The sequence below is a fragment of the Amblyomma mixtum genome, chromosome 3, assembly GCF_055824585.1.
Source record: "Amblyomma mixtum isolate Tamu chromosome 3, ASM5582458v1, whole genome shotgun sequence".
In the NCBI taxonomy this organism is placed as follows: Eukaryota; Metazoa; Arthropoda; class Arachnida; order Ixodida; family Ixodidae; genus Amblyomma; species Amblyomma mixtum.
Genome location: NC_143014.1, coordinates 114,942,615 through 114,970,547, shown reverse-complemented (window position 1 = coordinate 114,970,547; position 27,933 = coordinate 114,942,615). Strand labels below are relative to the sequence as shown.

The 27,933-nt window shown below is 42.8% G+C and overlaps 2 protein-coding genes across 7 annotated transcripts in view; one reads left to right on the top strand and one right to left on the bottom strand.

The window, feature by feature from the left end:
- Positions 1 to 4,799, bottom strand: part of Jarid2 (Jumonji, AT rich interactive domain 2) — a 65,572-nt gene extending 60,773 nt beyond the window's left edge. For all 5 annotated transcript variants that reach the window (XR_016290594.1, XM_089580767.1, XM_089580768.1 and 2 more), the window contains exon 1: positions 4,282 to 4,799. Coding sequence is in view for 4 of the 5 variants with exons in the window: in XM_089580767.1 (XP_089436893.1) it covers positions 4,282 to 4,368 (87 nt within the window). In the remaining variant the exon portion in view is untranslated. The remainder of the gene's footprint in view (positions 1 to 4,281) is intronic.
- PIG-T (phosphatidylinositol glycan anchor biosynthesis class T) lies at positions 26 to 27,364 on the top strand. Of its 2 annotated transcripts, none has more exons than XM_089580773.1 (11): positions 26 to 232; positions 8,072 to 8,187; positions 9,250 to 9,478; positions 12,289 to 12,375; positions 12,772 to 12,859; positions 13,773 to 13,867; positions 15,311 to 15,512; positions 17,442 to 17,597; positions 21,016 to 21,265; positions 23,641 to 23,829; positions 27,091 to 27,364. In XM_089580773.1, the coding sequence occupies exons 1-11, from the start codon at positions 218 to 220 to the stop codon at positions 27,233 to 27,235; spliced, it is 1,572 nt and encodes a 523-aa protein (XP_089436899.1). In that variant the 5' UTR covers positions 26 to 217; the 3' UTR covers positions 27,236 to 27,364. The 2 variants fall into 2 exon arrangements, with proteins under 2 accessions (XP_089436899.1, XP_089436898.1); XM_089580772.1 differs by lacking the exon at positions 26 to 232 and adding an exon at positions 5,109 to 5,365 and having other exon boundaries at positions 8,010 to 8,187.
- Positions 27,365 to 27,933: the final 569 nt, after the last annotated feature.

The window sequence follows — 27,933 nt, the reverse complement described above, 5'->3', positions numbered from 1 at the left end:
GGCTATGCACTTTGCCCCTCGGGAGAAGTGAAGTGAGTTCCCCAAACTCACTTCTTGCCGAGTGCGTTCAGCAGCGAGTGTCATTAAAGTTCATCGTGTGACACGATGCGAATGACACTACAGGCGAGTGTCACTCGTTGAAAATGACACTAAACTTGCTCGTCTGACAGGGGTATAAGACAGAAGTGCTAAGCAGTTTTTGAAGGAGGCCTTCAACATGAAACTTGCAATGGTGAGGTGAAGCAATGTTTTCTCTGCATGTCTCTGAGTCACGACTGTTTTATTTCTCTGAGCTGACAAATAAACAGGGACTAGAATGGAACTCCTAAGCTCTACTGGTGTCTACCACGATGGTGCCTAATATCGCCTTAGTGATTTCCTGAGCCTCTGAACAGAAGAACAACGGCCTGAGTTGAGAGAAAAAAAAAATGTTCAGTGATGCTAGTCTTACAGCCGCCTCTATTTAATCTAGCCTGCCAGACACAGAATGAAGTGAATGCAGACTGCACTTCACATTTCATCTGTGTGCCACCATGTGTAATGAGCTGTGCCTCCCTTATGTGTGGGCCGCATTTCCTGTGCCAACTGCAGTGTAGATGTTGCAGTAAAGGCTGGAACTAAAGACCATCCACCTAAGCAAGGTCATGAAAGTACAAAGGAAGGTAATACAACTTTTCCAAATCTTTTCACTTAAAAAAACAACAAAAATTTGCCAGGACAAAGTTTGGGGCTACCAGCAGACTACATCATTTGTTTTTAAAAAGCTTAAACAAGAGCTGGATTACATGTACAGCTTTCAGTGCAAGTGTACTGCATACAGAAGTGCATGTAGATACCCAGATTATAGTAGCTGCCCAGATGGCATTTGGCTGCTGAGCCTAATGACACCGACTCAAATCCTGGTTGTGATGGCTGAATTTCAATAAAGGTAAAATGAGATAATGCCAGAGTGATGTTTAATGTCAGTGCATGCTAAAGAACCCCAGGTGGTCTCAATCAATATGGAGCCCAATGTCTCTCATAGCTGATGTGCAGTTCTGTCACAGTAAAACCCCATACACCATAATAAAATAACATGCCCAATTATGGTAGTCAATGTTCATAATAACTAACTTTTATAAGACAGAACTTCCTTATTATTTACAAATTTAACACAAGCTGCACATATTATGCTTTAGACATTTTGAATGCCAACGAAATATCTTTTTCAAACATGTGTTGTGTCCTAACTTTTTGCTCTTCTTAATAGCAATTCCTTCATACTGAAAGCTGTTTCCTTTTCGTGCCACTGCATGTTCCTGGGGTGCCTCAGTTGTTATGGTGCTTGGCTGCTGACACCACAGACACAGGTTCAATCCCAGCCGTGAAGGTTGCATCTTGATGGAGAAGTGATGCTAGAGGCCCATGTACTGTGCGATGTCAGTGCACATTAAAGAACCCCAGGTGGTCGAAATTATTCACTACAGCGCCCCTCATAGCCTGAGTCGCTTCAGGACGTTTAACTATGGCCCATAAACAAACATTAGGACGTTTAACTATGGCCCATAAACAAACAAACTACATTCAAGGTAAGGATACAGCCAACCAAATGTAGCATGTCTTTTGGTATGTTCTAGATATCAAAACACATGTACACAATGCTACCTGCAACAGTGTGCTCAAGAAACAATAAGGGTAGTGGAAGGAAAAAAGCTAAAGGAAGCAAACTTTGTAGGGGATTGTGGGGTTCAACATCCCAAAGCAACACATGGGCTATGAGGGACACCATAACAAAGGGGTCTGGATTAGTTTAGACTACCTGGCGTTCTTGAATGCGTGCTGATATAGCACAGGCACCTTCTGTGTTTCATCTCCATAAAAACGTGAACACTGTGGCCGGGATTAAGCTCGGGTCGATTTTATAGATACACTCTGAATGGTAGATGTGCATAATATATCAATAAGGCACTGAATTTTAAAATCGACTAGGGTCATTTCTGTTTGAGTGCATTAAAAGGTAATCAGCAATGCAATGAGAGTTGAAACCTTTGCTGGGCGAGTCTGTTCGGTGGGAAAGACCCTCAACACTGGCCAGTATGGAGTGTTTCCATGCACATAAATTGCACTATAAATTGATGAATATTTGCACACAGTGTGGAAATCTTATATTCACTAAGAATAAATCTATCAGTGATAGCTACACTACACACAAAAGCAATCAGTACACTGCCACTACTGCTTACATCCAGTTTGGCATCAGCTAAAGGCTCAACTTTTCACTGTGTGACGGAACTGCAATGTGCACCTCGGAACTGCAATGTGCACCTAATAGGTCAATCGACCACTAAGAAATCACATAGAACACTCAGACTACTAGAAATTAATGCACGAAGTACAAGCACTGTACAGATGCCACAATAGGCAGACCTTGAATGAGGAAATATCTATCAGTTGATATAAATTACCTTTTTTTACAGCGGGTAAATGCGCATTAGTTCTACACACAGTTGGACAACATATAGAGGCATTTGCAGGTTTGCAGGAGCTAGCTGGAATAGGTTGCAACCCCAACATTATGCAAAGCACACTCAATATGATGGCATGTATCCTGATCAGACCTGCATTTGAATGTGTAGCCTCAAAAAATAAGATTACAATGAACTCTCGACTACTAAGGCCACAGCTTGAACAATCATACACACGTATAGAGCACTCGAATGGTGCACCGGGGAGCACGCTTGCATCCCTTACGAGTGGCCTAGAGCTCGAAACACAAGACCTTATCATGCATGCACATGGCCATGGATCATGTTTAACTTCTGATGCCTTGAAAAGCCGTATCGGGCTCGCAAGGTAGCGGCAAATGTCATAAATGCACAAGAGAGTGTGTCATTTGAGCGCTCTAGACTGTGGAGAACAGTACATGTCACTGCCCTGCCAACCCACAAGAGAATCATGAAAAGGAACGGGCAGCATTTTACTGTTGGTCTGACAATGGTTAAAGGAATAGCTGCTGCACCAAAGCAACAGTTTCACAGTCCTTGTTTTATGCCAGACCACAACACCAGCACAAACATAAATAATGCTGTCACCATCTATGATAAAGCACAAGACAAACTTGGATGAACTTATAAGGTGTAGCAGGAACGCTCACATCACAATGCAGCTTCCATGTAGTATGTGCAAGTAGCACATTATGGCTAATGCATTTCAGTCGCATATCAAAGGCAAAAGCTTCGTGTAGTTTGCACCATGTACCACCTATCGCTGACAGCTCTGCAAAGTGCATTATGATTAGCCTTGTAGTAATTGTTTGAGAGGCAATGCCTGTTTTGAGAAGCTAACACAGAGCAAAGCACGTGCACTTTTTAGGCCCATTTTTTAGCCATTTTTTAGTTTCATGCTTGCATCCACCATGTGTAGAATGACAAACAGTGTGTACCACAATGTGGCAATGGCCAACAAAACAAAGCTGCACCACATTATTTCCAACAGGCAATATGACATCAGCAGTAAATAACTGTGTGGACTAGTCATAGGATGTATCCTTAAATGCATGCAAGCACTTTAAGGCGAAATTACCTTAATGACGTGTTTACAGCTGCTAATAAATGGGCATGTTCCCGGGAGCAACTGCAGGCAAATATCAGTAAGGTTGGTGGATAGCAGCAGCCTTGCCCAGAACACAGCTTTTAAAAAGGCTTCAACAGAGGTAATCCATCTCCTTAACAAGGAGCAGCTTTTCATGGCTTGACATAAACTACAATGTCAACAAAAACGCATACTGCCCTTTGTTTCACAGTTCTGAGAAGAAAACTTGGCAAGTTCTAATGCATTACGTTCAGCATTCACAAATGCCCCATGTTCACAGACACCTGCATAAAATGAAGACAAGGCTCGAGGAGGTTTCAACATTTCATGCTATCTTGGGTAAAGTGCCCTGGCATTGGATGTTTTCCACCAGCTGAGACTTAAGTATCAATTTACTCTCAAACCTGCTTCACTTAAAACAGCAAACACTGCTGTGGCTCTTCTAGTGCCAATGACTGTTGTCCTCTAAATCCCCCCATCCGTTTATCGTAGCTTATCCCCTTTTTTTTATTTCTTGAACTAGTTTTTCGGTTGTTGCGATGACAAACTAAATAACGCAGCCCTCAGCGTGACACGCTCCGCGCGACTGGAAAAGAATAAAAAGAAAAGAAAGGTGTGCTTTTTTTTTTTTTTTTCTGGGTTAGGTATGCAGGACAGCCCTCAAAGCTGTCCTACATTCCTTGACGTACAGAACCAAGCAAACATATTTACCAGGCCTTTTGTAGAGGCATTGCGCTTGGGCCGCTGCGACGTTGCCGAGTAATCGGACAGCTGCCGTTCTTTGAAGGCGGACTTCATCGTTCACCTTTCGCATTCACTTCATTGTTTCAACTCTTGTCCGTTGCTACTCCAAGGCGTCTGCGCGTTGTTTGTGCAACATTACGTTGACTAGACGCAGTGTGAGGCTGGATAATATATCCTTGCGCTGCTGCGTCAATAAGCAACGTTCGCAAAAAAGGACCTAAAAATGCACTTTACCAACGCAATGAAAACGGCATTTCCAGTACAAACAGCGCGTTCGCACCGCTAGTGGCAAGAGCACTCATCCAAAACAAAACTGCTTCTGGTCGCACTCTGAGCATTCTTGTGACCATTACTGCTCCCAGCATATCGCTGTCGTCTCAAGAACATTCAAAGCTTGCCGATTAAGCACGTGGCCAAAGGAAGCACAGCGTCCGCGCGAACAAAAACAACCAACTTCTCGCACCACACACGCGCGAGCGCGACATGGTGCCTTACATTTGTTGCCAGACGAGACGCGCAGTCTTTGCTCGCGTTCCGCTGTTCTCGACAGTAGTTGTATTTTATTTGTACCTGCAGTCTATTCGTAACACAAGGCAAATTCAACTGCTTATGCTTTAAGTAACTGTTACGTCAATGTTGTTAAAAGTATATTTAAACAAGCATGTAAAAATGGTCGAAGGTCAAATTAATCCGCAACCTTTCATTACGGTGCAGCTGCGCTATTATTTTGACACGTGAAAATTTATAATAGAGTGATTATTTGTTTCGGACTCAGGTTCATGTTTTTTGGACTGCTAAAGTTTCGTTATGCTTCACCCACTGAGGCTTCACCGCAAGGACGCCCGCCGGCATTGTTTGAAAATGGCGTCTGCGTGGAGTTCGTGTTTGTGGTGGCTGTGTAGTTTTTTCGTCGTGCAATGTACTTTTGCCAAGGGCCAACACACTGATAGTTTTACCGAAGAACTGTTTATAAAGCCATTGTCTAGTGGCCATGTATATAATTACTTTCTTTTCACAACAAGATGGAATATTGACAGAGTGAAGGAAACATGTAAGACCTCGTTTTTTATCTGAAACTAGGGAGTGTCACCCGTACAGAGAGCACGTTCGATGTAACTGGTGTCTGCACCTGTGAAGATGCAAACAAACGTGATATGCAGCTGGAAAAGACAACGTAAAATTACTTCTGGGAGTTCTCATTCAACAGAGGTATCAATAGATCGCTTAGTCATCCTTCGTACAGGGGTGGGACTTTCTCCACCACACAAGTATGTTGCAAAGCATGCCTGCCTGTTGCATTGACGTGCGAGTTTGTTGTTACATACCAGGAAGGAAAGGTACCGAAGTGGACTGTGCGTGATGGCTGTATGCAAGCAAGGAAAAAAAAAGTATCGTGTTTACGGAGCACCGGCTTGGACGCTACTACGCCGCACGCACGAAATCCCGTGCAGAAGGGCGCGACTTCAGAAACCACTTTCTTTTTAAACGCCTTACTCGGCTGTCGATCGTTATTTTCTGTCCTTAAAGCTTTATCGTGACAATGATAACCTCACTTTAATCTACGCGTTGTAAAAGAAACTGTGTAGGTAGGCTGCCTGATAAATGCTGTGGTGCATGTAATGTTGTGAAGTGGTTACATAAATCTGCGGGATGGCCAATAACTTTTTTAAAAACACAATCGCCCCATAACAGTAATAGAGATTTGAGAAATCGACTCCAGCAGTGTTAAACCCCATAGAACAGAGATTGTAGTTAATGAATGCAATTATTTCCAGCAGAGTAACAATTCATTTATCAGCAATAAGAGATAAGGTTTTGTAAGCTGTTATTGTGCAGTTGTACGTGCTGTGTCCTGGAACATCTCAGCAGGCTGTTATGCCACTGCTGTCGCATCGCCTGTATCCATTCATGTACCTATGTGGACATATGGACAGAAGCATGCAAAGCAGCGGCTGTTCTGCTGCACTTTACTGTGGATGGTCGTAGAGCCTGTCTTGTTCATTTAAATTTCCCACTCCTACCCCTTTTTCTTTGTTTCACTGACATAATCTGTGAGCTAGTGTTATCTGTAATTATCTGTGATGTTATGAGGCAACCATCACTGAAATATGGTGCTTACCACATACTCTTACAACTAATTTTAATAAAATCATACTGTAGGAGCTGACGGGGCATGGTATTGGCCTTTAGCGTTCTATTCACCTCATCGAAGTTAAAATAGTTGAGGCAGTGAATCACTGTCTGCTCCTCCACATGGGCCAATGCGGTTTCATTCAATAATATCAATAATTCAATAATATCATCTAAAATGAGTCAGGACCAAGAAAAAATCACAAGCATTGAATAAAGTAGCTGTTGTGAAAGCTACAAATGTAGTCATTAGTAATTGCTTTGCAAAACTTAATTTTTTTTTTTAAATACAGCTGTAAACATAACTTATATACTCCCACATTGTGAGGCAATTTTTTTCTTTTCCTTTCTTGCTAATGGACTGTATGAGACACTCAAGTGCTTTAGTTATGTGCTGTGTTCCTTGTGTACACCAACAGACACATTTGTTGGCGAAGAGCTGAAAGTGTGCTGCCTCCTGAGTGTAGTACTGTTCTTAAAGGGCAGTTTTGTTTTCCTAAACAGAAAACTGCTTGTGAAGCTGATGCAATACTCTAATGTTACCTTCACACCCCTCTGATTCCATGTGCAATTCATCTTGCCTCTTGTACGGTTCTGAAAATGACCGTCATACAGTGTAAAAGTGGTAATGTATTTTCTGTAAATGCAGATAGCACAAAAATATATGGCAAAATTGTGTTTTGTCATTAGCGTTATTTGTGTTGATGCTTGGTCTGAAACCTTCTGTGAGCCTTCAGTGACAAATGTAATGCATGCTGATCTAGACTCTAACCATGCCTTTCCTTAGAGGGAATAATTTTGGTGATTGCCAGAACCATGACAGTACAACTGCTTGACATGAATATTCATAATTATGCTGAATTATGTTTGAGTAGTATCCTAAAAGTGCATTGCTTATCATTTGTATTGGTAGCTGTCTTGCTCATGCATATCTTTTTCTTTGTATGTGCATGGAAAGAGCTTTGACAAAAAAATGGGCAACTATAGTAGGATACAGCTTAAAAAAACAGCAGTTGGTAATGCTGGGCCATGGTCCACAGCGTCCTGTATTCATCCGCTAGCCAATAACAACAGAAAAAGAAATCAGCTTTTTTAATATGTGCCTTTATTGAACAAGCCAGGTACCAAAGTTCTTGAACTTGGAATTTTTTTTCTCGCGATTAGCATCTTGCTTAGGTAACAAGAATAGATTTAACAACGGACTACTTTTTTGTCGCGGAAGAATTCTGTGTGACGGTCCCAATTGTGGGCGGAGCTTCACTGCAGTCTGAAGTTGTATCTGACTATAGCTTGAACTTTTCATCTCAGCAAATGTTACTTTTCAGTCTGTAAAGCTGAGGTACAGTGTTCTACATTGTTGAGGATATGAAATGGACGCATCTTCTGTTCTATTTGGCTTCTCATAATCAGATGTAAGCATATGATGAGAACCTAATGCTACTGATAGTGTTTGTGCATAAAAGCAGCATGAGATGTAATGTGTAACTGCTGTTCTTTTATGGTTTAAAAGTAATAATTGGAAATGTTTAACTCTGCTCTTTGCTCCCAAACTTGAGAACGTGCAGTCCAGCACTTCCGCCTCTTTCCGTTGTCCCTCGGTGAGATTGTGAGCCAGCAGCGGGTGCAGGAGCTGCACCTGTCCCTGACACAGGGTCGTTGGCAGCACCGCAAATGGGGCTACCCTTTCCAAGAGGCACCACCTGGAGCTCACGTTTGGGCTTGGTTTGACCCTGACACTCTGAGGCAAGCTTACCCAACCTGCTTAGGCAGACTTGCATGCATGTTTCCTATTTTTTTCTTCTTCTAAGGTGTCTACTTGCTTGATTGTAACAACCCTTTTATAGTCTTTTGAAGGCGGGCTATATCCTGCCATTCAGACCTCATGATTCTGCATATCCTGACGCCGTGTCCTTGTGATGACAAATAACTGCTGAAATGCCTCAGGGGTGTCGGTGCAAGGGTTCCTTGAACCTTTTATAGTCCTTTCAGTGACAATAAATGAGATGACAGGTCTGTGTGGGTGGAGTGTAGATTTCGTGTCTTTTTATCTAGTTGTAGCTTGTTTCGAGATTCTTTTTTTTTTTTTGGCCTTGCATGGGCCCTCTGTGGGCAAATTCAGTTTACCTGTAGTAATATAAGTAACCACTAGCCACTGTGGTGAGCATTCTTCAGACTTAAAGGGGCTCTGAAAGGGGCTCTGAATAAAGCTGCAGTATGCCTAGAATGCTAAAGGATGCTGCTTCACAAATATCCTCCAGCAAGAATTTTGTAATGCTTTTTGTGGGAGCTGAGTTATCTGTAGTCAAAATTTTAATTTACGCATCTTTGAGCCTTTCTCTCTCCTCTCGTCACTTTTTGCTCGTTGAAATGTCGGCGCTCCTCCGCCGGCTGACGACATGCGCGGGAGCAGGGGGGAGGGGGCAGAGCATCCAACCATGGCCATGGGAGCTGCGTGATGTCAGAAAGAGATGTCACGGCGAAAAAATGACAGCCCTTCGCTGCTGATGTAACGAGCTCTGCATGACGCGTGGCGTGCGGATTCGGGCGAAAGCTCGGCACCGCAGGTTGCCACGAGGCTTGAAAGCGCGAATTTTTAAAAATATATTGTAAATGATCAGTTCACTTTTGAGGTCCTGTACGCTTCATGAAGACTCGGTGGCCTGTACTCTACATAATGCAAGCATATTATAGGCAACCTCAAACACCCTTGTCAGGGACCCTTTAAAACCACCTTCTTTGCTCTGGGGCACTGTTTGATACACATGAGTTCACCATCTTGACTGTAATGATTTTCATTTGTTTCAGTGTTTCAAGTGCGTGGAAAAATCTGACAAATGCTCTGTCAGGCCAGCTGTGTGCATCACTCAACTTTGTTGATGACACCGTGACTGTTAGCCCCAAGAGGTCTTTCCGGCCCCAGGGGTGGGTTCATTCAGCCAATTCATCACTTCTGCGCTATGCTGCTCTGCCACGCGAGTCTGTCTGCACTGAAAATCTGACGCCTTGGAAGAAGCTTTTACCATGCAGTAGTAAGGTAAGCATTACTTATACCTGTCAATGTTTTTTACTATTTTTTTTTAAAGAGCACTGAACAAGAGCAACATACTACTTCTTGGACACCTCATTTGATACACATGCCTTCTAATAACATTAACTTATGCTTAGTCTCAAACACCCTGGCTATACATATGATGCCATCAGTAGTAGGCACAGCTTCTTTATCTGTGTGCTGATATTGGCATTGCTGCCTTCGAGTATTATGCTTTGAAGGCATTCAACTGTCGGAGACGAGTATTAAAATATTGGAATATTTTAGAGATCTTACCCTACTTGTTGGTAAGAGGTTGGAGATCTTACACAGCTTGTTGGTAAAAGTGCATTGCTTTTTAGGCATTATTAATCACTAACAAATGTGTTTGCTTAGCTTTTATTAGTGCTCCTTTTTTCTGCTTTGCACAACTGTTTGCTGCTCAATGCTAGTATAAAGTGGCCAATTTCTTAAGAAAAAAAAAAGAAAATAGTGGTGGCCACCACTGAGTTGAGAGTAGTTTCTACATAATGCTGTATACCAATCAATCCAGATGAGCTGATAAGTACTTGCATTTTTAAGGCGGAAAGCCTTTAATGGCTCATACTGTCGTCCGTTAGCAAAGGATGTCACACCTTTGGCAGCGTTTAACTCGTGTTAACTCGAGAACTAAAAGAGATAGGAGAAAACGAATGGTTGCTTCAGATAGAGGAGGAAAAAATGAACCTAGAAGCCAAGTGTGATGACTGTAGATTAATTAGTAATTAATTATAGGCAAAAATGTCGAAATTGCAGCGAAATAGCGCGGACATCGATATAGCCACGGGAACGGTGTGACGTCACATCCACTGGAAGTCGTCACGGCATAGTGAAAATTGTCACAGAATGGTCAGAAAAACGTCGGATTTGTGTCAAATTAGATGGACCAATGTGTAATTAAGCGTAATTAACACTCAAGATCCCCGAAAGATGTATAATTTGGGTATTGATATAGCCACAGGAACGGTGTGACGTCACATCCACCGGGAGTCGTCACGGCATAGTGTCCTCAGCTTTTGCCTCTCAACACTTTATTGTCAAAGTGTCCTCGCAATATTTTCTGTGAGTAGACAGTAAAAAAATAACTCTTTTTAATGATATATTCTTATTCTTACAGCGTAACACTTTGACTCTGTTCTACAATGTTCTAATTCTCAAAATCGCTATTAAACTTGATAAAGAGCGTGAAAATTTTGTTTGAAACATGTGCTTTCCTTAGAACGTTAAATAGGTTACTACTCTTTGGGCTGGGAATATCCAGAATTCAGTTCATTTTTATTTCCCAGAACATTTTGGTCGCTCACCTTAGCTAAAAGCTGTTAAAAAAGAGCTTGATTAAGCCCAGATAGCTGTTGTGGGACATATCAGCAGACAGATAAACTGCAATCTCACACATAATAATGATGTAAAAGTTTTCTTGTAGTAACTATTACCAGAGCAGCAATACACAGTAGACTTTCATCGTGCACATTACCAATGACCACGTGACCGCAGTAATGTAATTAAATGTAAAACAATAAATAACGTGACTATGTGTATGCTCTTATGTGCAATCAAGACGTTAATGTAAGCAGTACACTAGCAAAAGTTATGATAAATTAGCAGCAAGGGCATCAACCTAAGAAGAAAAAGAGACTACATTTTTTTGCAAAAAAAAAGCGACTCTGTACATTCCTTCGGGGGTAGGGGTAACCAAACCTTTTTATTTATTTGGAAGAGCAAGGAGATTGTATTGATAAGTCTGTAATTTGTAGTTTTGTGTGGAAAGGGGGTATGGCCCACGTGTCCGTGTTATGTGCATTCATAGGATGATTTCACTCTAGGGACTCAGTAGCTTTTAAAAAAGATGTGAAGTAAAAAATATATGGAATAACGGCAAATTATGAAAATCGTTTATGTTCTGTGTTCTTATTAAATTTTTTGTTTCAAAAGCATGTGTTCTGTGACCCAAGAAAGCGTTATTGATATTTGTGTGACATATAGCTTTCTTCTGTAAAAGTAAAATTTTCTCAGTGGTTTCTTCAGTCACTTTAGTCAGACTAAGGAGCAGTAATAGTTTATTTGCAAGTCAAGCTCTGTACTACTTATCTTAAGTTTAAACTTTGCAGGGGGGACTGCACAATGCTAACTAGTGATTGCTGTAGTCACGGATTAAGGATTATTAACGAGGTTCTAAACATATCAGCCCCAGGCAATGTGGTACAAAAAGGTTACACCAAGTATGATGTTCTCATGAACAATTTGTTTCCTTGCCAGCAGTTTTGGTAGTTTTTTCTCTACTTGACTTTTTGTTTTTGTTCAATGTAGCATCCCCTTGTTATTGTGGGATTCATTTCAGCTAGATTTGCATGAGACCAATGATCAAGGACATCAAGTATAACTGGTTACATTTGTTCTCTAGTTTATTTGCATCTAGATCATAGAGTAGTATTGCACAACTGTCAACACACACACTTAATTTTACTGCCCTATCAGTATTCGCACAGAGGTGTAGAATTATGAGTTTATTATAATCGGAATGTTATATATAAGGGAGAGCAGTAATGAAATCTCTCAAGTCGCCAACCCATTGTTGGGGTTAAGTTTTCATATTGGGGCTCGTATACGTAGTTGGAAAATTTTGCTGCTAATGGACATTTTTAGATGTAATGAAAAAAATGAACAAGGAAAACAGTTTTATATCTGCAGCTGTGTTCATTTTCTAATGCTATTCTTCATTTTTCCTAATAGACGTGAATTCGCATTTGTAACTTCTGTTTTTATTCGACTGCCGACAGGCTGGCCTTGCAACATTGCTACATGCCTTGCAACTCTTCACAGCAAACTACATGTCTTTGGCTTTGGATCTGAAGATGATATGCCAGGTATGTGGTTATGTATGCATTATGTTGTTAAATTTCGGTTATTCAGCTCACTGTCCTACTGCAGTTTAGTCTGGGTTACAGTATATTTCGGTCTTGAGAATGCTCTCGAGTACACATTTGTCTGGGTCTATATGATCTCACAAAAGTATTATCTTGACTGTCAAGGTCAGACATTTTCACTTTAGAACTTGCTGACAGCTAGGGTGTACTACTTGAGAGAGACTTCATTAACACCTGCTAAAACAGATGCAGTCAAAGAATTTGAGGTTTCGGATAGGCTTAATTAGAGAGTTTTGGCTTCTCCCGCTATTTAAAACACCAGATGTTGATAACAAGGCTGAGCATGAGTGTGATAACCTTGTCGCATTACATGTTTTGTTTTACTTTTTATGCCAGGATGAAGATTGCTTGCATGCAGCCTTGGAGCTACAGATGTCAGTATCTTTGGTGTTTGATACTGTGGCAGCCCAAAATGGATACCAAAGTAAGCAGAAATACCCTCTGGTATTATTTAGCTTTTCTTCTTCTACCTTTAACAAGACGCCTAGATACACCCCTTAAAAGAAGGAGTATGTGAAAAATGGTTGGCTTGTATCCATTTTTTTTGGGGGGGGGGGGGGGGGGGGGGGGGGGGGGTACCGTTTTAAAAAAGGTGAACAATTCTCAAGGCTTCATTCATTTAACAGAACAGACACTTAGAGGGATAGCTTTGGGGTTTCAGGTCAAGACACAATATAATGTTGTTTGAAAGAAACGTTTTTATTTCCTTAAAGTAATACAGAGAACACAGCCAAGCAGTTTTATTCAAAGCACTTGCAGTGGAGTTTTTCTTTTTCTTGTTTAAAGAAATGTAAACAATTCTCATCAGAGTAGTTGCTGCTGTGTCAGGTGTACACAATGATGAAGTCAGTTTATTTGCATTGTACGTAATCAGCTGTAATGCATGGTTGTGTCTGGGAAAAAGTTTTTGATACAACAAATGCAGTGTTTATGTAATCTTGGTGGCTTATTCATACCTGACAAGGTACTCATCATTCATTTTAATGATAAGTCTGCATACTACATATGAAAACTGACATTTTTACGACGCAATGGAACAGTCGTTTAATGTAAAGTGCAGTTCTCCACAGTTAAGCTTGTGGATTACAAGCAGCTGTTTTCAGGCAGCATCACAAATACCTCTTAACACATACGTTCAGGATAAGCATAGAACACTTTATACACTTCAAGGCCCAGATAGCTAATGCCACACTAAAAAGGACTCCATTTTTCTCTTCCTTTTTTTTTTTTCCATCAATTCAGGTATACCTGCGTGTTTTTGTAGGGTATTTTGTAATAAACTTAGCACTCGGCAAATATTTTTTACCCAGTGTTTTTGCTTTGTTCTTGCATTGCAGCATGGTCTCTGAGCAAGTTATTTGGAGCAGGCCTCAAGACCGCGTGCCCATTAGCTTCCATGAGCTCCATTTATGTCGATGTATCAAACAATGGTGTAAGTTTCGTGTGAAGCACATTTATCATTTACATTTATTGCCCTTGTTCTCACTAATCATGTACAGATGTCTAAAGTTTTTTAACATACACTCAAACAGCTACTTTTGCTATGCTATTTTTTTTTTTGTAGTTTTCGCACTGATTTGCATTATGCAAAGCTGAACAGGCCCTTTCTCCTGTAAATCGTTTTGTTCTTAGTGTACATACTTTGGGAGCTATGCCTGAGGTGTGCTGGTATAAAGTGTATTACTCCATGCTTATCGCTGCTGCTCTTCTGGGACTCTGTGACGGAAATGGTAAAAACCTTATAGTACTAAAGTCTAACACACAATGAAAAATGCGCACTGCAATACATAATGTTTACACACTGTCACTGTGGTAAATACTTGCGTTTCAACTATTGTAACCTTGCCTGGTATTGCTTAGTATAAATTGGCAGTTTTTTTTTTTTGTCTTAACTTTGCATAGGTGACGAACTGTATAATAGGTGCAAACCCTTTATATAGCTGCTGTAACCAGAAGTGCTGGCTGAGGTTCTGTTTAGAAGAGTGTATTGGCGGGCTAGCGCAGACCGTTTGTGTTTATGGCCAGTGCCCACACACGGGCCAGCGCCCGTGTGTGTCTTTGAATGTTCCTTGTGTCTCATCCCTGCACTGCTCCCTAACCATCCTAACCATGAGGTACTGTGTCCTGCCAAGTATGAGAGAGAGCATGCATTTTCAGCTGAGGCAGTTGTATTGCTGGCTAGGAGTAATGGTGGATGGGATGTAAAGGGTGACAGCCACCCCTGTGCACATGTGTTTGTGGGAGAGAAATAGGCACATTTCCTTTCTGGCCCTTTTTTGCGAATGAATGTGTTGTTTATGTAACATCACCCAAACCTGAATTACGTCCAAGACTGGTGCATCCTTTTGTGGCATTAATTTTCTATTTTTATTTTCCTTTCGTGTTCATTTTGGTGTGCATTCCTGGCTTTAGTTCACAGTTGCATAGTTCTACAAGTCTTCAGAAATGAATTTCCATCAGTGGGCCTATTGTTACCTCTTAACAACCCGCATTTTTTTGTGAAAATGCAAATTAAGCATACTTTGTGCTTTTTTTTGTATTTCATATTTCTAACCTAACCTAACCTAAGCAAAGCAAAGCAAAGCAAAGCAAAGCAAAAAGGATATTGGACTGCTATCTGGTTCTTGTTTTTTCACTTATTTCCCATGTGTTGTTTTTATTGTCATTAGTTTCAAACTTTGTTCTGCTTGCCTGTCTATTCAGTGTTGATGAGGTGATGAAATTCATAGTTGCCTGCCTCTTCGGAAACAGCAGGGTACCTTTGCACAAGCAACTGTATATTTGTCATTTAAGTATGGTATTCTTGGAGTAGCAATTGCTGTTGTTGCTTTAAAGTGCCAATGAGTTGTGTGCTTTTTGTTGGTTTTGGGGACAGAGTGTAGGCACATTCCGGCTCAGTCCCGAGCCCACGCAGCTGGTAGTCTCTGGACAGGGAGCTCACCAGCGCAGCCTGGCTATTTATGATCTCAAGCACCATGTGGCCCAGGGGCGTTTCAACCTGGCTGCCCAGTATGAGAAACCTCATATTTTCTGGCTTATCCCAGAACCACCCCTGCACAGCACACGCTACATTCAAGGCAAGTGAAGGAGCACCATCACTCATGCCAAGTTCTGCTATGAACCCTTTTGTGAAAAACCACAAGTCAGGCCTCTCTCTGTGGTGAAATTTCGGAGCACTGCTGGCATCTACCACCAGGCACATGTGCACACAGTCCCATGCCTGCTACTTGCCTCATTTTAGATGATGTAGGGCCAAGTGTAACACTTGGCCAGTAAACACACATGCATCTGCCGGGCACTAAAAGATGTCAGTGCTGTTCCGAATTTCCATCTCAAGGGTGGGCTGCACCACCGTGGTGAAGTGGTATTTTCAGTGAAGAAAAGCTGTCTGAAAAGCCTTGCTCTAAGGCCATAGTGTCCCATTGCAGTGATGTTCATAACTGGATCATTAGAAGCATTCACTCATAAGAATGCTAATATCATACTAATCATTTATTGTTCACATCTCTCCTCTGCACTCAACTACAGAGCTGTGTTCTTTTTAACATCCTTATATGTCTTTTGGTGGCCCAATCTTTTTTGTCTCTTCTTGTTTTAAAGGTAATTCATGTAATTCAGTGATACCATTTTGCATTTATTAGCTGCGACATGTGCACTAAACCTGCTGTTGTGCATGGTTGGTTCAGGTGTATTTTCTAACATAGTTATTGACGTGTTTTGTTTTTACTGCGTCTCTACTACTTATGGATGAACACGTGGGGGCATATACCATATAAACGCGTGTAAGGGCCGCACTTTTTTTTTTCCAGATTCAAGGGCCAATTTTTGGGGTGTGGCGCATACACACGATGTGTGCAAAAAAAAATTTTTTTAAAGGAAAAACACCAATTAGGGAATGAGTGGCATTTATTCTATGTTGAGTCGTCATTTGCGGAGTCTTCCGACTCCAAGCTGGTGCTGTGCTCTGGTGCTGTGCTCTGGTGCTGTGCTCTGGTGCGCGCTCATCCCAAAAGGAGCCGCGCAGCATGTCCGCTGTCACGCGTAGCTTTTGTTCCGCAGTTTCATCACATAGCAGAGCACCTCTTCTTCCAGTTTGGGAAACTTGATGGCTTGCCTCACATAGCGCGCTTTTTGCAGCCTGTGTTCCTCAGTGCATCCTTTTGGTTGCACCATCGTCGGACGCACTTCTCGGCCATGTTGAATTTCCTGCCCGTCGCACGCTTGCCGCGTTCGAGAGCAAACTATGGCAAACTCCCAGCCGTGTAGCTATTAAGGTGTTTGCCCATCATGCTAAAATTGCAACGCTCAGCAGCAGCACACGAAAGCCACAATTGCAGTGAACTAACACGCTACCACAACTCCCGTGCCTTTGACAGCCACAAAAAGCTGGACATGGAGGAAGAAAAGCTCAGGAGAGGCCCTCACTATCCGAGCTGCACGCCAAAAAATGTGCCGGAAGTCACGCACTTTCGCAAGGATTACTGGGAGTCTTTGGCCTACGGCACAGCCAATGGTAATGCTGGGCGCTGCGCACGCGCAAGCGCACTGAGACGGTGGCCAAGTGGAGGGTGGAGGAGGGGGGAGCGGCTTCAAAAAATGTGACATAGCTGCCTCTCCTGAGTTCTTTCCTCCCTCCATGAGGCTGGAGCTGGTGATACTGACGCTGATATGGGTAGCGGGAGCTCCCGGCGGAGGAAAAAGTTGATGATGATGATGATGAGCTGCAACCTTGGGCACCATCCGTGGGCGGCACCTGGAAGCTCGCTCCTGTGCGCGTGCGTGACCTCCGCGATCAAGCCCACCGTTGCTCGCAGCCAGAGCTGATCGCGGAGGCCACGGCACGTGCGTGCATTTAGAAGGCTATTCCCGCATGGATCGTGGAAAGTCGGGTGCGGCCCTTACACCGATCTTTTTTTTATATTTTCTTCGGGAAAACAGGGTGTGGCCCATACACGGGTGTAGCCCTTACATGAATTTATACGGTAATTTGTTGTTTCTTTCTGTAGGTTATGGCCTGGAGCGAGGTGGAATAGTAAATCACATCCGTAACAACCACCCTACAAAAACACTCCGGGTCGTGCTGCTTGATGTTGTTCCCTGGTTCCTCCATGTTTACTTGCATACTCTGAAAGTTTCTTCAGGTTCAAGGCAGCTCACTGCAGGTAGGCCATCACTTTATTTTGGCACGAGTGAGCTAGATTTTCATTTAATATATTTTTTCTTCTGCTTTCAGTTATTTGGTCAGAACTTTTCTCTGCTACAAACATGTCGTGCTAGTTGTGTTCTGTGCCCTACCTTTTGTTACTTTCTGTTGCAGTTGTGTTTTTATCAGTAATGGTGTTTAACTATAACAAAGGTGGTTTACATACACATATTACCAGTAAATAACCTAATCTACTGTCAGGAATTCTGTACCTATGGCTTTATTTATTGAGTAACCTGTTAGTGTGGTAGTAACAAGCCCTGGTGTGTTTATTTTAAAGAGGAAGACTTGGAGGAGGAAGATCTTTTTCTCTACTGTGGAAAAAGTGGCCGTATTTTGTGTGTTTTTGTTAAAAGTTTTTGGTCCAAGAACTGTGAGCTTTTAAAATATAATGCAGCACATCAAAACGGAGCCAATTAAACACATTTTTTAATCATGTAAGCTTTGTTAAAGTGTTTAATGTTTTATTGTCAAATTTTATTTGTGAAATCAAGGAAATCAAGGTGGAGAATCTTCATCATTTGGTCGGCAAACAGCCTAACTTCCACAGGCTGCTTGTAGTTTCCCCAACGGACACTTGGAGACTTTCCACAAGCATTTTCTGTGTAGCTGCAGCGTAGAGATTCAAACTGTGCAGCTGACGGCGATGGGGATTGAGTACAACTGGATACGAATTCTTCTTGAAGCAGGTTGTTGTCAGTCTCTTGTGGTCATTGGCCAGGGTGAGGTCGCAGTGTGTCATATGGAAAGCCACGGAGGCCCATTCGTTGGTATGGGCAGTGACATAGGATGTGCCTGGGTTCGCTGCAGTGGAAACAGAGTGTGGATGGTGCTGGTTAGGGGTTCTTCAAACATCGGCCTTGCCTAACATGTTCGGCAGAACCATGGCCGGGCGAGTGATTGGCCATGGTCAGGAAGATGGTTTATAAGGTGTGGGGCTGAGATTAATGGGGCGCTTTTCAGTGCATAGTGCGACAGCGTAGGTCATGAGCTGAGGGACTTCATTTCGACTTGTAGTTTGGGGAACGTATAAGGTCTGGCGACCTTCTTCACTAATTCCATCCATAAGCAATGCAACCTGAGGCAGTGAAAAAGACGGCAGGAGTCGGCGAATCTCCTTCCAGATGATCTTGTGGATGATGTCCCACAAGCTGTCATTGGTGGTCATTGAAGTGCCATGGAGAAGGCCAGTAGTGTCCGGTTGTATTGCCAAGCCCAGGTGTCGAGCGTCTTCTCAATTGTAGGTGCTTCGGTAGTGAACTCAGCAATATCTTAGGCAGCTTTGAGACCAACCAGGCAAAAAGTTGATCTCTGATGGCCCCTATCAAGAAGTGCAACTTATTCTCCTCGGTCATGATAGGGTCAGCGTGGCGAAATAGATTGCACATCTCTTCGATGTACGCAACCAACGACAGTGTCACTAAGCTGTTAGATGCACATCTGGAGCAGCAGTTCAGCTTTTTCTTTGCGGATGATGCTGATGAATGTTTTTGCAAGTTCTTTCTTTAATTCGTTTCAAGTTGGCAACGGAACCTCGTGATTCTCGTACCAGGTTCTGGCTGGGCTGTTCAGGCCGAAAAATACGTACTGTAGTTTTCCTTGGTCATCCCATCCGTTGAATGTCGCCAAACACTCAGACAGGTCCAACCATTCCTCAGCTAGACCACTGAACACAAGAGGATCATGTGGCTGACAAAAAACCATCTGTGATAGCTCAGCGCCACCCTCCATCTTGGAGAGCATTGCAGGTTCACCAGCACCTCCACCAGATGTCACAGTGTAGTGACGGCAGTCCAGCTAGCAGGAAGACAGCAAAAGGCTTCCAAACAAAACTCTATCGCGTTGACCTGCTCCCGCAAAGAACTCAACTCGGTTGTCATCGAGGAACAGAATGCCCGCCACTCTTGGCCGTGCTCAGTTTAAAGTTGACAACGAACTTTCAAGATGCGGTGTGTAAAGTAAGCACAACAGTCTCGAACAACATAAAATCAGTTCCACCTGGCTACAATCATTCGAGATAAATCTGGTCACATCTTGCATCACAAAGTGATAAAGCTGCGTGCAGGTGGCATTGAGCATGAACAAATGAAGATTACAAATCTTACATCAGTTTTTTGCCAATGCACTGAAGGTAGCACAAACAAAATGACTGGCTTGAACTGTTCAAGTTCCTTGAGTAATGACCTACCGCATGTGCCAACAGTGATGTGTAAATGTGTTTTTTTTGAAAGAACTATTCAAACAATGGCTGACATTGTGTGTTTATTACAACTGAAAATAACTATGGGGCAGGCATGACTGTGCTGCTGCATTAAAAAATGTAGGTTGCTTGCTGAGGAAACAACATAATATTGCAACGACCTTATGGTGTAATACTGCTACTTTAAAGTAAGTTTCTATTTATTCTTCAGTTTATTTTTAAAACACTGTAAAGTGCAATGAGTGCTAGTACCGTACTTTCCAATGTATAAGACGCGGCTTTTTTACAAAAATCTTGCTAGTGCATCTTATACAAGGGTGTGTCTTATACGCGAATTTTTTGTTTTGTTTTTTTGCAAGTTCAGAAATTACTCACGTTCATGTTCAAGCTTCTTTCATAAAAAAAATATCACTACCAATAATGCGGTTGTAACACGGTTAATACTTCAATACGAGGGGCCGCCGTGCACAACTTTTATATAGGTGAACTTTATCATGAAACAGCGGGGATGACGACTTCCAGGATCACAAACGTGCGGCCGTTTCGGAGGCCCCAAGCAAAAGTAATGTGAAATGCCAAAAGATGGCGACATTGTCAAGACAAGCCAAGACAAGCCGGCGTTCTTTTTTAGTCACCCTTTTCAACTTTCTTTGCTCCGTGTATGTAGTATGTACGTTGTGCAAAGAGAATGTTCCAGTTGCGCTGCCTCCAGAAATGGTCGAACTTTTTGATAGCGCATGCGAAGATGGAGACTTCGAAGGTTTTAAGTAGAAATAAAACGTTGTTGTAAAATGTTGTGTTTTGTTTTTTCTGTCTTTTTTGCTAAAACGTGGGGGGGTATGGTGTAAGTGTGGCCTTTTTTGATCACTTAGCGTTGCTTAAGAACTTGTCACAGGTACGGTGCATTTCGCGATGGTCGCACAAGCATGTTTAATTAAGCCTCGCTAGCCTTACTGGGTAAACTGGGGTGCGTTTTATACATGGGTATGTCTTATATACCAACTTTTTCACTTACAGCCTGCATATATGGCAAGTGCGTCTTATACAAGGATACGTCTTATACACCGGAAAATACGGTAGTTAACTTTGTCTTTCATAAGCTCACATTGCTAAAAGGGTGCGTGGATGTTCCCTTCCGAGTAGTCACAAAGCTTGCCTCATACTTTTTTACTTCCAGAGCATGTGAGCTATCAACCTGGTCGTGACAGAGAGAGGCCTTATCACCTAGAGCTGACCCTCCTTTTGCCCCCTGCATCGGAGACAGTTGTGGCGTATGAATTTGAGCGGGCCTTTCTCAAGTGGACTGAGTACCCACCTGATGCTAACCACGGCTTCTATGTTGGGGCAGCTGTGCTTAGTGCCCTTCTAGATGAACCTGTTGCCAACTACAGTGGTGACATCTCGCTGTGCCCCAGCCTGAGACACTGGTAAGTAGGTGCACTTGCTAAGTGCCCCTAGAGCATAATGGTTATGTTTCATGTTATTCTAAAGTATAAACCATTCATAAGGCCTCTGCAGTGTGTAGCTACTAGTGGGTGGGGGTTGCTTGCATAAAGTGAGATGCTAGCTTCACTCTTGTCCTCTGTTTTCTTGTTCTCATGCCAACTGGGAAGACAGACACTACTGCGTGCTGCCATGTTTTGCCTTGAACTGGTGCAAGATGGACACCTTCTCTCTGTTTCACTCATTTTTCATTTAGTGCTTGCATTTCATTACATTCCATGGTCAGTCTCTATTGAATGCAGCAGTCTGGCAAAACACATTGTCATTGGCTAGTTTAATCTTGTTTTTCTTTTCTTTACTGTATATAGCTGCCACACATTATATAGAGAAACTTAACTCATATAGTATCTGGGAACTTCAGAAATAAAAAAAAATATTTTTATATAAAATTTTATTTCGCATAAGAATTCAGAATCATCTTTTTATTGATGGAAATGTCCTTTGCAGCACTAATTTTTGAGCTGTCCTGCAATGTATGATACTGGGTAAATGTGCTGCTACTTATTATGTGTGGTTAAGTTTCAGACATTTGACATCGGCTTTAAAATCACATTTCTCATCACACACAGTAGTTTTCTTATGATGCTCAGATCTAATTTGTTTTTCTTGCGGAATCACAATTTGGTCGATGCTGTTGAATCTGCCCCCTGCTTCCAGAGAGGACTGACAGCTCTTTCGAACACACACAGCACACTAAAATCAATGCGCATAACGAGCTTCAATTTCAGCACGCAAAGCAAAACAGCAGTACTGTATACTGGTGGGGCTCATGCTTGGTGGTGCTAGTGCAAACTCATGGGTCAAGTGAAATTATGCCTTGGTCATTAAAAGATAAAATCTTGTAGGCAGTACAATATGTATTTTTGAGTACTTCACAATAATGGTGCACAGTCACAGATTACAGAAAGCTACTTCATACGCCCTGTCCTGTGCATGTCACTTAATACCTGTGTCACCCATGGTTAGCATGCGTGTCTAAATTCAGCTGCGGTAAAACCTTGTTAATTCAGCCCCCATTAATTTGGAAATTCGGACTGCTTTCTGAGTCCCGCCAAACACTCATGCAAGTCAGTGGCGTCAGAAGCTTGTTTATTCAGACGCCGTGGGGCTCGCATTGGTTGATTCGGATGGGCCCTCAAAAGGGCATCATGTCGAGGTATGTCATGTTCAGCAGGCGATTGTCCAGATATTCATCCACAGTACTGAATTGCTTATTATATTGTCCCTCTGACTTGCATGCCAAGGCAGGCGTGTTGATGATAACAGGTTCCCGACAACAGGCCAAGAAAGAGTACGGCCACATAGTTTCATTTTCAGAGCTTCGCCGCCAGCCTGCGGCTATGGCGGCTATCGGTTGCGCATATCAGAGAGCTGGCCAAGCCGCACGGCATTTGATACAACAGTTGCCTTGTTGCTGATCTTTTCTGTTTGTTTTTGAAGGCGTCTTGCTGCTCCGGTGCCATTGTACGCTTCCCTTGCTTCCGTCCGGGTGGTACAGTCAAACCTCGTTATAACGAAACGGTTTATAACAAAATAATGGATATAACAAAGAAATGATGATTACGCTTGAAAGCTTGGCCCCTTCAGCTTCGTTATAATGAGGTTCAACTGTATTTTCATTCTCCCAGCATGCTGAAACTACGCGTTCATCAAGTGCTGTTCGCCGTTTGTGCGGTGAAGCCTCATGTGTGATGCCGCATGCAAAGAAACTCCAACGCTGCCGTGTAACTTACTGCAAGAAGCTGCAGCAGTTTTACCAAAGATGGGGTGTGAAATTATGCCGAATTCGAAATTACTGGTCCTCATTGATGCTACTGTTGCCAAACATTCTAGAACTCAGGAGCTTGTCTAGCTGTGGCTTTTTCTCCTACAACCTTTGGTCAGTTACAACAGAAATTCAGATTGATATGATTTGAAAAAACATTCACCTGACAAGATCTGTTTTCAGTATTGTTCTGGTGAATGCAAGGGGAGGCAGTTAGATGTGCCTTATAGAATTCTCTGTACTTATGTACAGTGCACTTCAAAAACATCGAGTCACTAATGTTGAGCAATTGCTTTAGGTAACTTATAGTTACCTAAAGCAGTTGCTTAGCAGCTTTAGTTACCGAAAGTTGTGCCTTCAATCAGCATTTGCTGTGTCATGTCCCTACCCTGTTCCTAACCCACTGGTAAGGTCTTATCGTGTAGGCCTGTATGCTGCAGGCCTACAAGATGCTTTCCTTTTTACCTGTACACTAGTAGCATGTTTTGGAGAAAAACACCCACTGTGATAATTGTATACATATGTGCCTTTCAGCATTACTGGAACAGCATCGACTTCTGACGCAAAAAATAGTGCTGGGAAGCAGTTTGTACGTATCTACACAGAGACCCTTTTGGTGTCACTGCCAACTCCTGACTTCAGCATGCCTTACAATGTCATCTGCCTCGCATGCACTGTGGTTGCTTTGGCCTTTGGACCCATCCACAACATGGCAACCAACGCGTGAGTAGTGCTTCTTTGCTGGTAACATTTCTGTGCCTGTCACCTTTGTTCATTTCGTTGCTTGCTTTGAATCTGTCCAGGCACCCTTAGGTGGCTCTTTCTAGTAATGAAAATACAGCATAGTATATGCTGCTATTACTAACAGACACATTTTAGAACCTCAAAAGTGCAGAAAGTCGTCCTGATTAGGCATGTGCGAATATTCGATAATTTCAAATATTTGGTTGAATTATAGTATTTTGTACTCGATTTGATCGAAATGTTTGGTATCGAAATCTCGAAGTATTCGTCTCGAGCAAATAATGTTTCTGGAACTCTTGCTGGGGTGGTTTCAGGGCGCAGCCAAAGCCCCAACTCCGCGCTGTTTGCCTGCGCTCCCGTGCATATGCCAGAGCTGGTCTGCGTGTGCTCCCGGCAACAGACACGCGCAGGCGGAAGAGCGGCGCCCAGATCTGTATCTGCCAGGTGTTTGAGGCTGCAATACTCGCAGTGCACACATGCCATAACCGGCGCTGCCACATGCATCAGTAGAGAGATTTAACACAGAACGATCCGCTTCTGTGCGGCGTCAGTGTGCATGCGGTGATTGGTCCCGACAGTGCAGGCGTGCAAACAGCTAGCCAGCACCTTGTGCCTTGTGGCGTCATCGGGGCGACCTGCTCACGCGCAGTGGTTCCCTGCAGGAGCGGATCGCGCTATGTTAAATCCCTCTAATCAGAGGACGCGCGGCATCCTTGACTTTCGCGGAACAAGTCTGAACTGACTGCAGCTGCCACAGCCGCTCTTCTCGGCATGAAATTTGCTAAACAGACGCGATGGCGCAAGCATGAGGAAGAGCTAGCATGACACACGTGCAGATGGGTGCCCCTTTCCGACGCCTGACGCGGGGTGGCGCTAGGCACGGGTTGTGTACAACTAGCAGGTGTCATGGAGCCAGTGCTTAAGAGAAGGAGCTGTGAAACGGCACAGTCGCAATTAAAAACAGCAGTTGGAGGCCCCACATATAGATCTCATACCCGACAGATACGAATGCACCACATGTAGGTCGGCTCCCCAGTTTTCAATGGCCATTTTTGCAAAATGTCGACAGAACTTCAGTGAGTGTTGCAAAGCATCAGTGCACTCTTAGTTTTTTTCACGCTATGGCCTTGCATGTTTGAAAAATACATGATTTTGAAAATGCTTATTGTACCATTCAGCCTTTTTGTGTGCTAAAGTATTTAAAATATTCGATTCGAAATTATTCAAAGAAAATCAATATTCGCTTTGGATTCGCTTGGAACCAAAAAACCGTTATCCGCACATGCCTACTCTAATCTCATCTGATGAGCTACTTGGGCCATATGCCATTTTATGGTTTGTGACAGCTGCTATGTATGTGTGTTACAGTGTTGTTTGGCTGGTTTATGTTCAGATCAGCCTGTGACGCATACTCTCTTACTTGCTACAAATTAAAACCATGCAAAAATCGTTATTTCGGTACCATTTACAGTAGAATCTTGGTGATGCAGATCACATGGGGTAGGGAAAGATATTCATGTCATCTAGGAACGAAAAAATCCGTATGCAGAAGCATGGGAAATGCATTCGTGCATATCTGTTAATGGCCGATGGAATTTATTTATAGCCACGTACCGCTCTTGGTGCATACCGCACAACTGGTGATCGTGACATCAGCGATGTTCAGGCTACATACCACCACCCACTGCTCATTGTGTATGCCTCGCAACTGGCATTCGAATGTCAGTGGTGTGTTGTGGGCAGCACTTAATGCTTGAGAGTTCTGTTGCGGCTTATGTGTTTGTATCATCTATAGTGGCGCAGGAGAGTATTCAGAACATCTGAAATTCTTAACATTGTACGCAGTGCACTCTGGCCAGGGAATTTTTCAAGTTCATATCATCCCAAAATTCGCGTCAGTCTTGATCGTAGTATCATCAAGATGTTACTGTGTTGTGAGCAAAGAAATGAAGTGTTGGTATGTTACGTATCGTATTTACTCGCGTAACGATCACACTTCCTTTTTTTTTTTAAATTGACGCGAATTTAGGTGTGCGATCATTACGCGCGGTAGATTTTCTACAAAAATTTTTGAGCACCGAAAACGCAAACAAGTTGCAGGTCAGACTTCTTTCAATAGCTACTAATACCCTTGTCACACGGTCGCAGTTAACCGTGCTTTAGGTAACTGCGGTTTTCGCTAACTGGTTACTGAAGTCCACACAGCGGACCAAAGCGGGGTTACGCCGCTAAATCGCAGTTATCGCAAACCAAGCTTGCCGACTTCGGACCTATGTTTGTGTCGTTAACCGAGAAGATGGCCGCTGGATCTAGCAATAGTGTTGTAGTGCTGCAGCAACTCTCTCCGTCTGTGCAATAAAGTCTCTTGATCATCGTTTAAAAGCCCAGCGCACAGAATTTATTAGGGATCACTGTCAATCATCACTCCTCTACAAATTCGTTCCATGCAAAGAAAATGGCGGTCCCGGCCGGCTCTTGGAAGCTGCAGCAGTTATACAGGCATCTGCGGCTCCCCCCGACAGCTTTTCGCTCAATTGTTCATGTTAAGCAACAGCTTAGCTGATGTAATGTTTTATCCAGTAGAGAACTGCACAGCACCGGGGTTCGAACCACAGTCCTCTTGCACACGAGCTGGATGCTCTACCTCTACGCCATCGTTGCAGTTGTGTATTACCACTTTGTACAATATTTATTGCAGAAAATGTAATGGAGAAACACAAGTGACATGTGTCGATAAATCAGACAGCTCCAGGGAGACAACGCACATAAGCCAGGCATTATACACGGATTTGTCGAATGTTATTTGTTCAAACACTTCCTGTTTGAAGAGTTTGAGCTGGCACATTTTTTGCGCAAGAAATAACCCCGGGGAAAAAGAGAAGCATCGAAAGCTGGCACATCACTGCACTGATGCCTTATTAAACACAGCCGGGATTGGTTGGCTTGCCCTGCTGCCTTATCAAAACCAGTGGGGTGCACGTTGTCTGAGTCAGCACTTTTTCAATCGCTGAGCGACACGCATCCTCTGCACAGGTGCAAACCTTTTCAAACGCGCCATGCCATTGGTACCGGCAGCACTTTGGGGCTAGTATCATCATCGGCACCCATGTTTGTTTACAAACAAAACCGTGTATATGCATTATGCTGGGGTACGCATCTTTCTTTGCCTAATTACTGTTGTGTGCGAGCAAATGCGGTGCTGCTTGTTAAGCCATGTTTATTGCTTATTGTCTCGTGCAGGCTGACTATTGTTGAAGCAAAAAAAGAAAGAGGTGGGCTGCTCCGGCAGTTGGTATCCAAAGCCAAAGGATTTCTGCAGAAAGGAAGTGCCCCAAATGCCTCAGGGGCTGGTGACAATTCTAATGAAGACAAAAAGAACAAATAAAACTTAGCTGAGGCTTGGTGCTATTACCTACTAGTACTTTGAACACTTGTTTGTGAATGTAACCTGAACAGAAAGTCTTACACAAACTTAATTTACAATGTAAATAAATATTGCTTTTGTTTATCTGTCTCCTGAGCCATAGATCTCTTGCCTCATCGGTGACACCACACCAATGATGCATGTTAAAGAACCCCAGGTGGTTGAAATTTCCAGAGCCCTTCACCACGGTGTCCCTCATAGCCTGAGTCACTTTGGGACGTTAAACCCCCGTTAACCAAACCAGCAGGTTTTTAAAGGCAACAAAGAACTGCCAAAATATTGACCATTCTAACAAGTAATTGAGAACAAGATTTCGCATTAATTTTCCAAGCTTATGATGCAGCTTTAATGAGCATTCAAATTCTGTGACATGCCATCTTCCTACAACACATTTTCCAAGATGATTTCATACATTTACGCTACAAGAAAATAATGTGTGCTGAAAAGCATCAAAATGAGTATCGCAAGGTCATATTCTAACAATACGGGTTTATCAGACACTTCATTTAAGGGCTGTATGTGGGGAGGGGGTTGAACTCACTTTTTTGTGTATTGTTTGTTGTCTTGTATTAAACTAGCAGTGTCTAGATCTATCTTGTGGAGTGCTTATATGTGAATTAATGTTTGTCTGAAAGCCTGGAACTGCTGCACCAATTGCA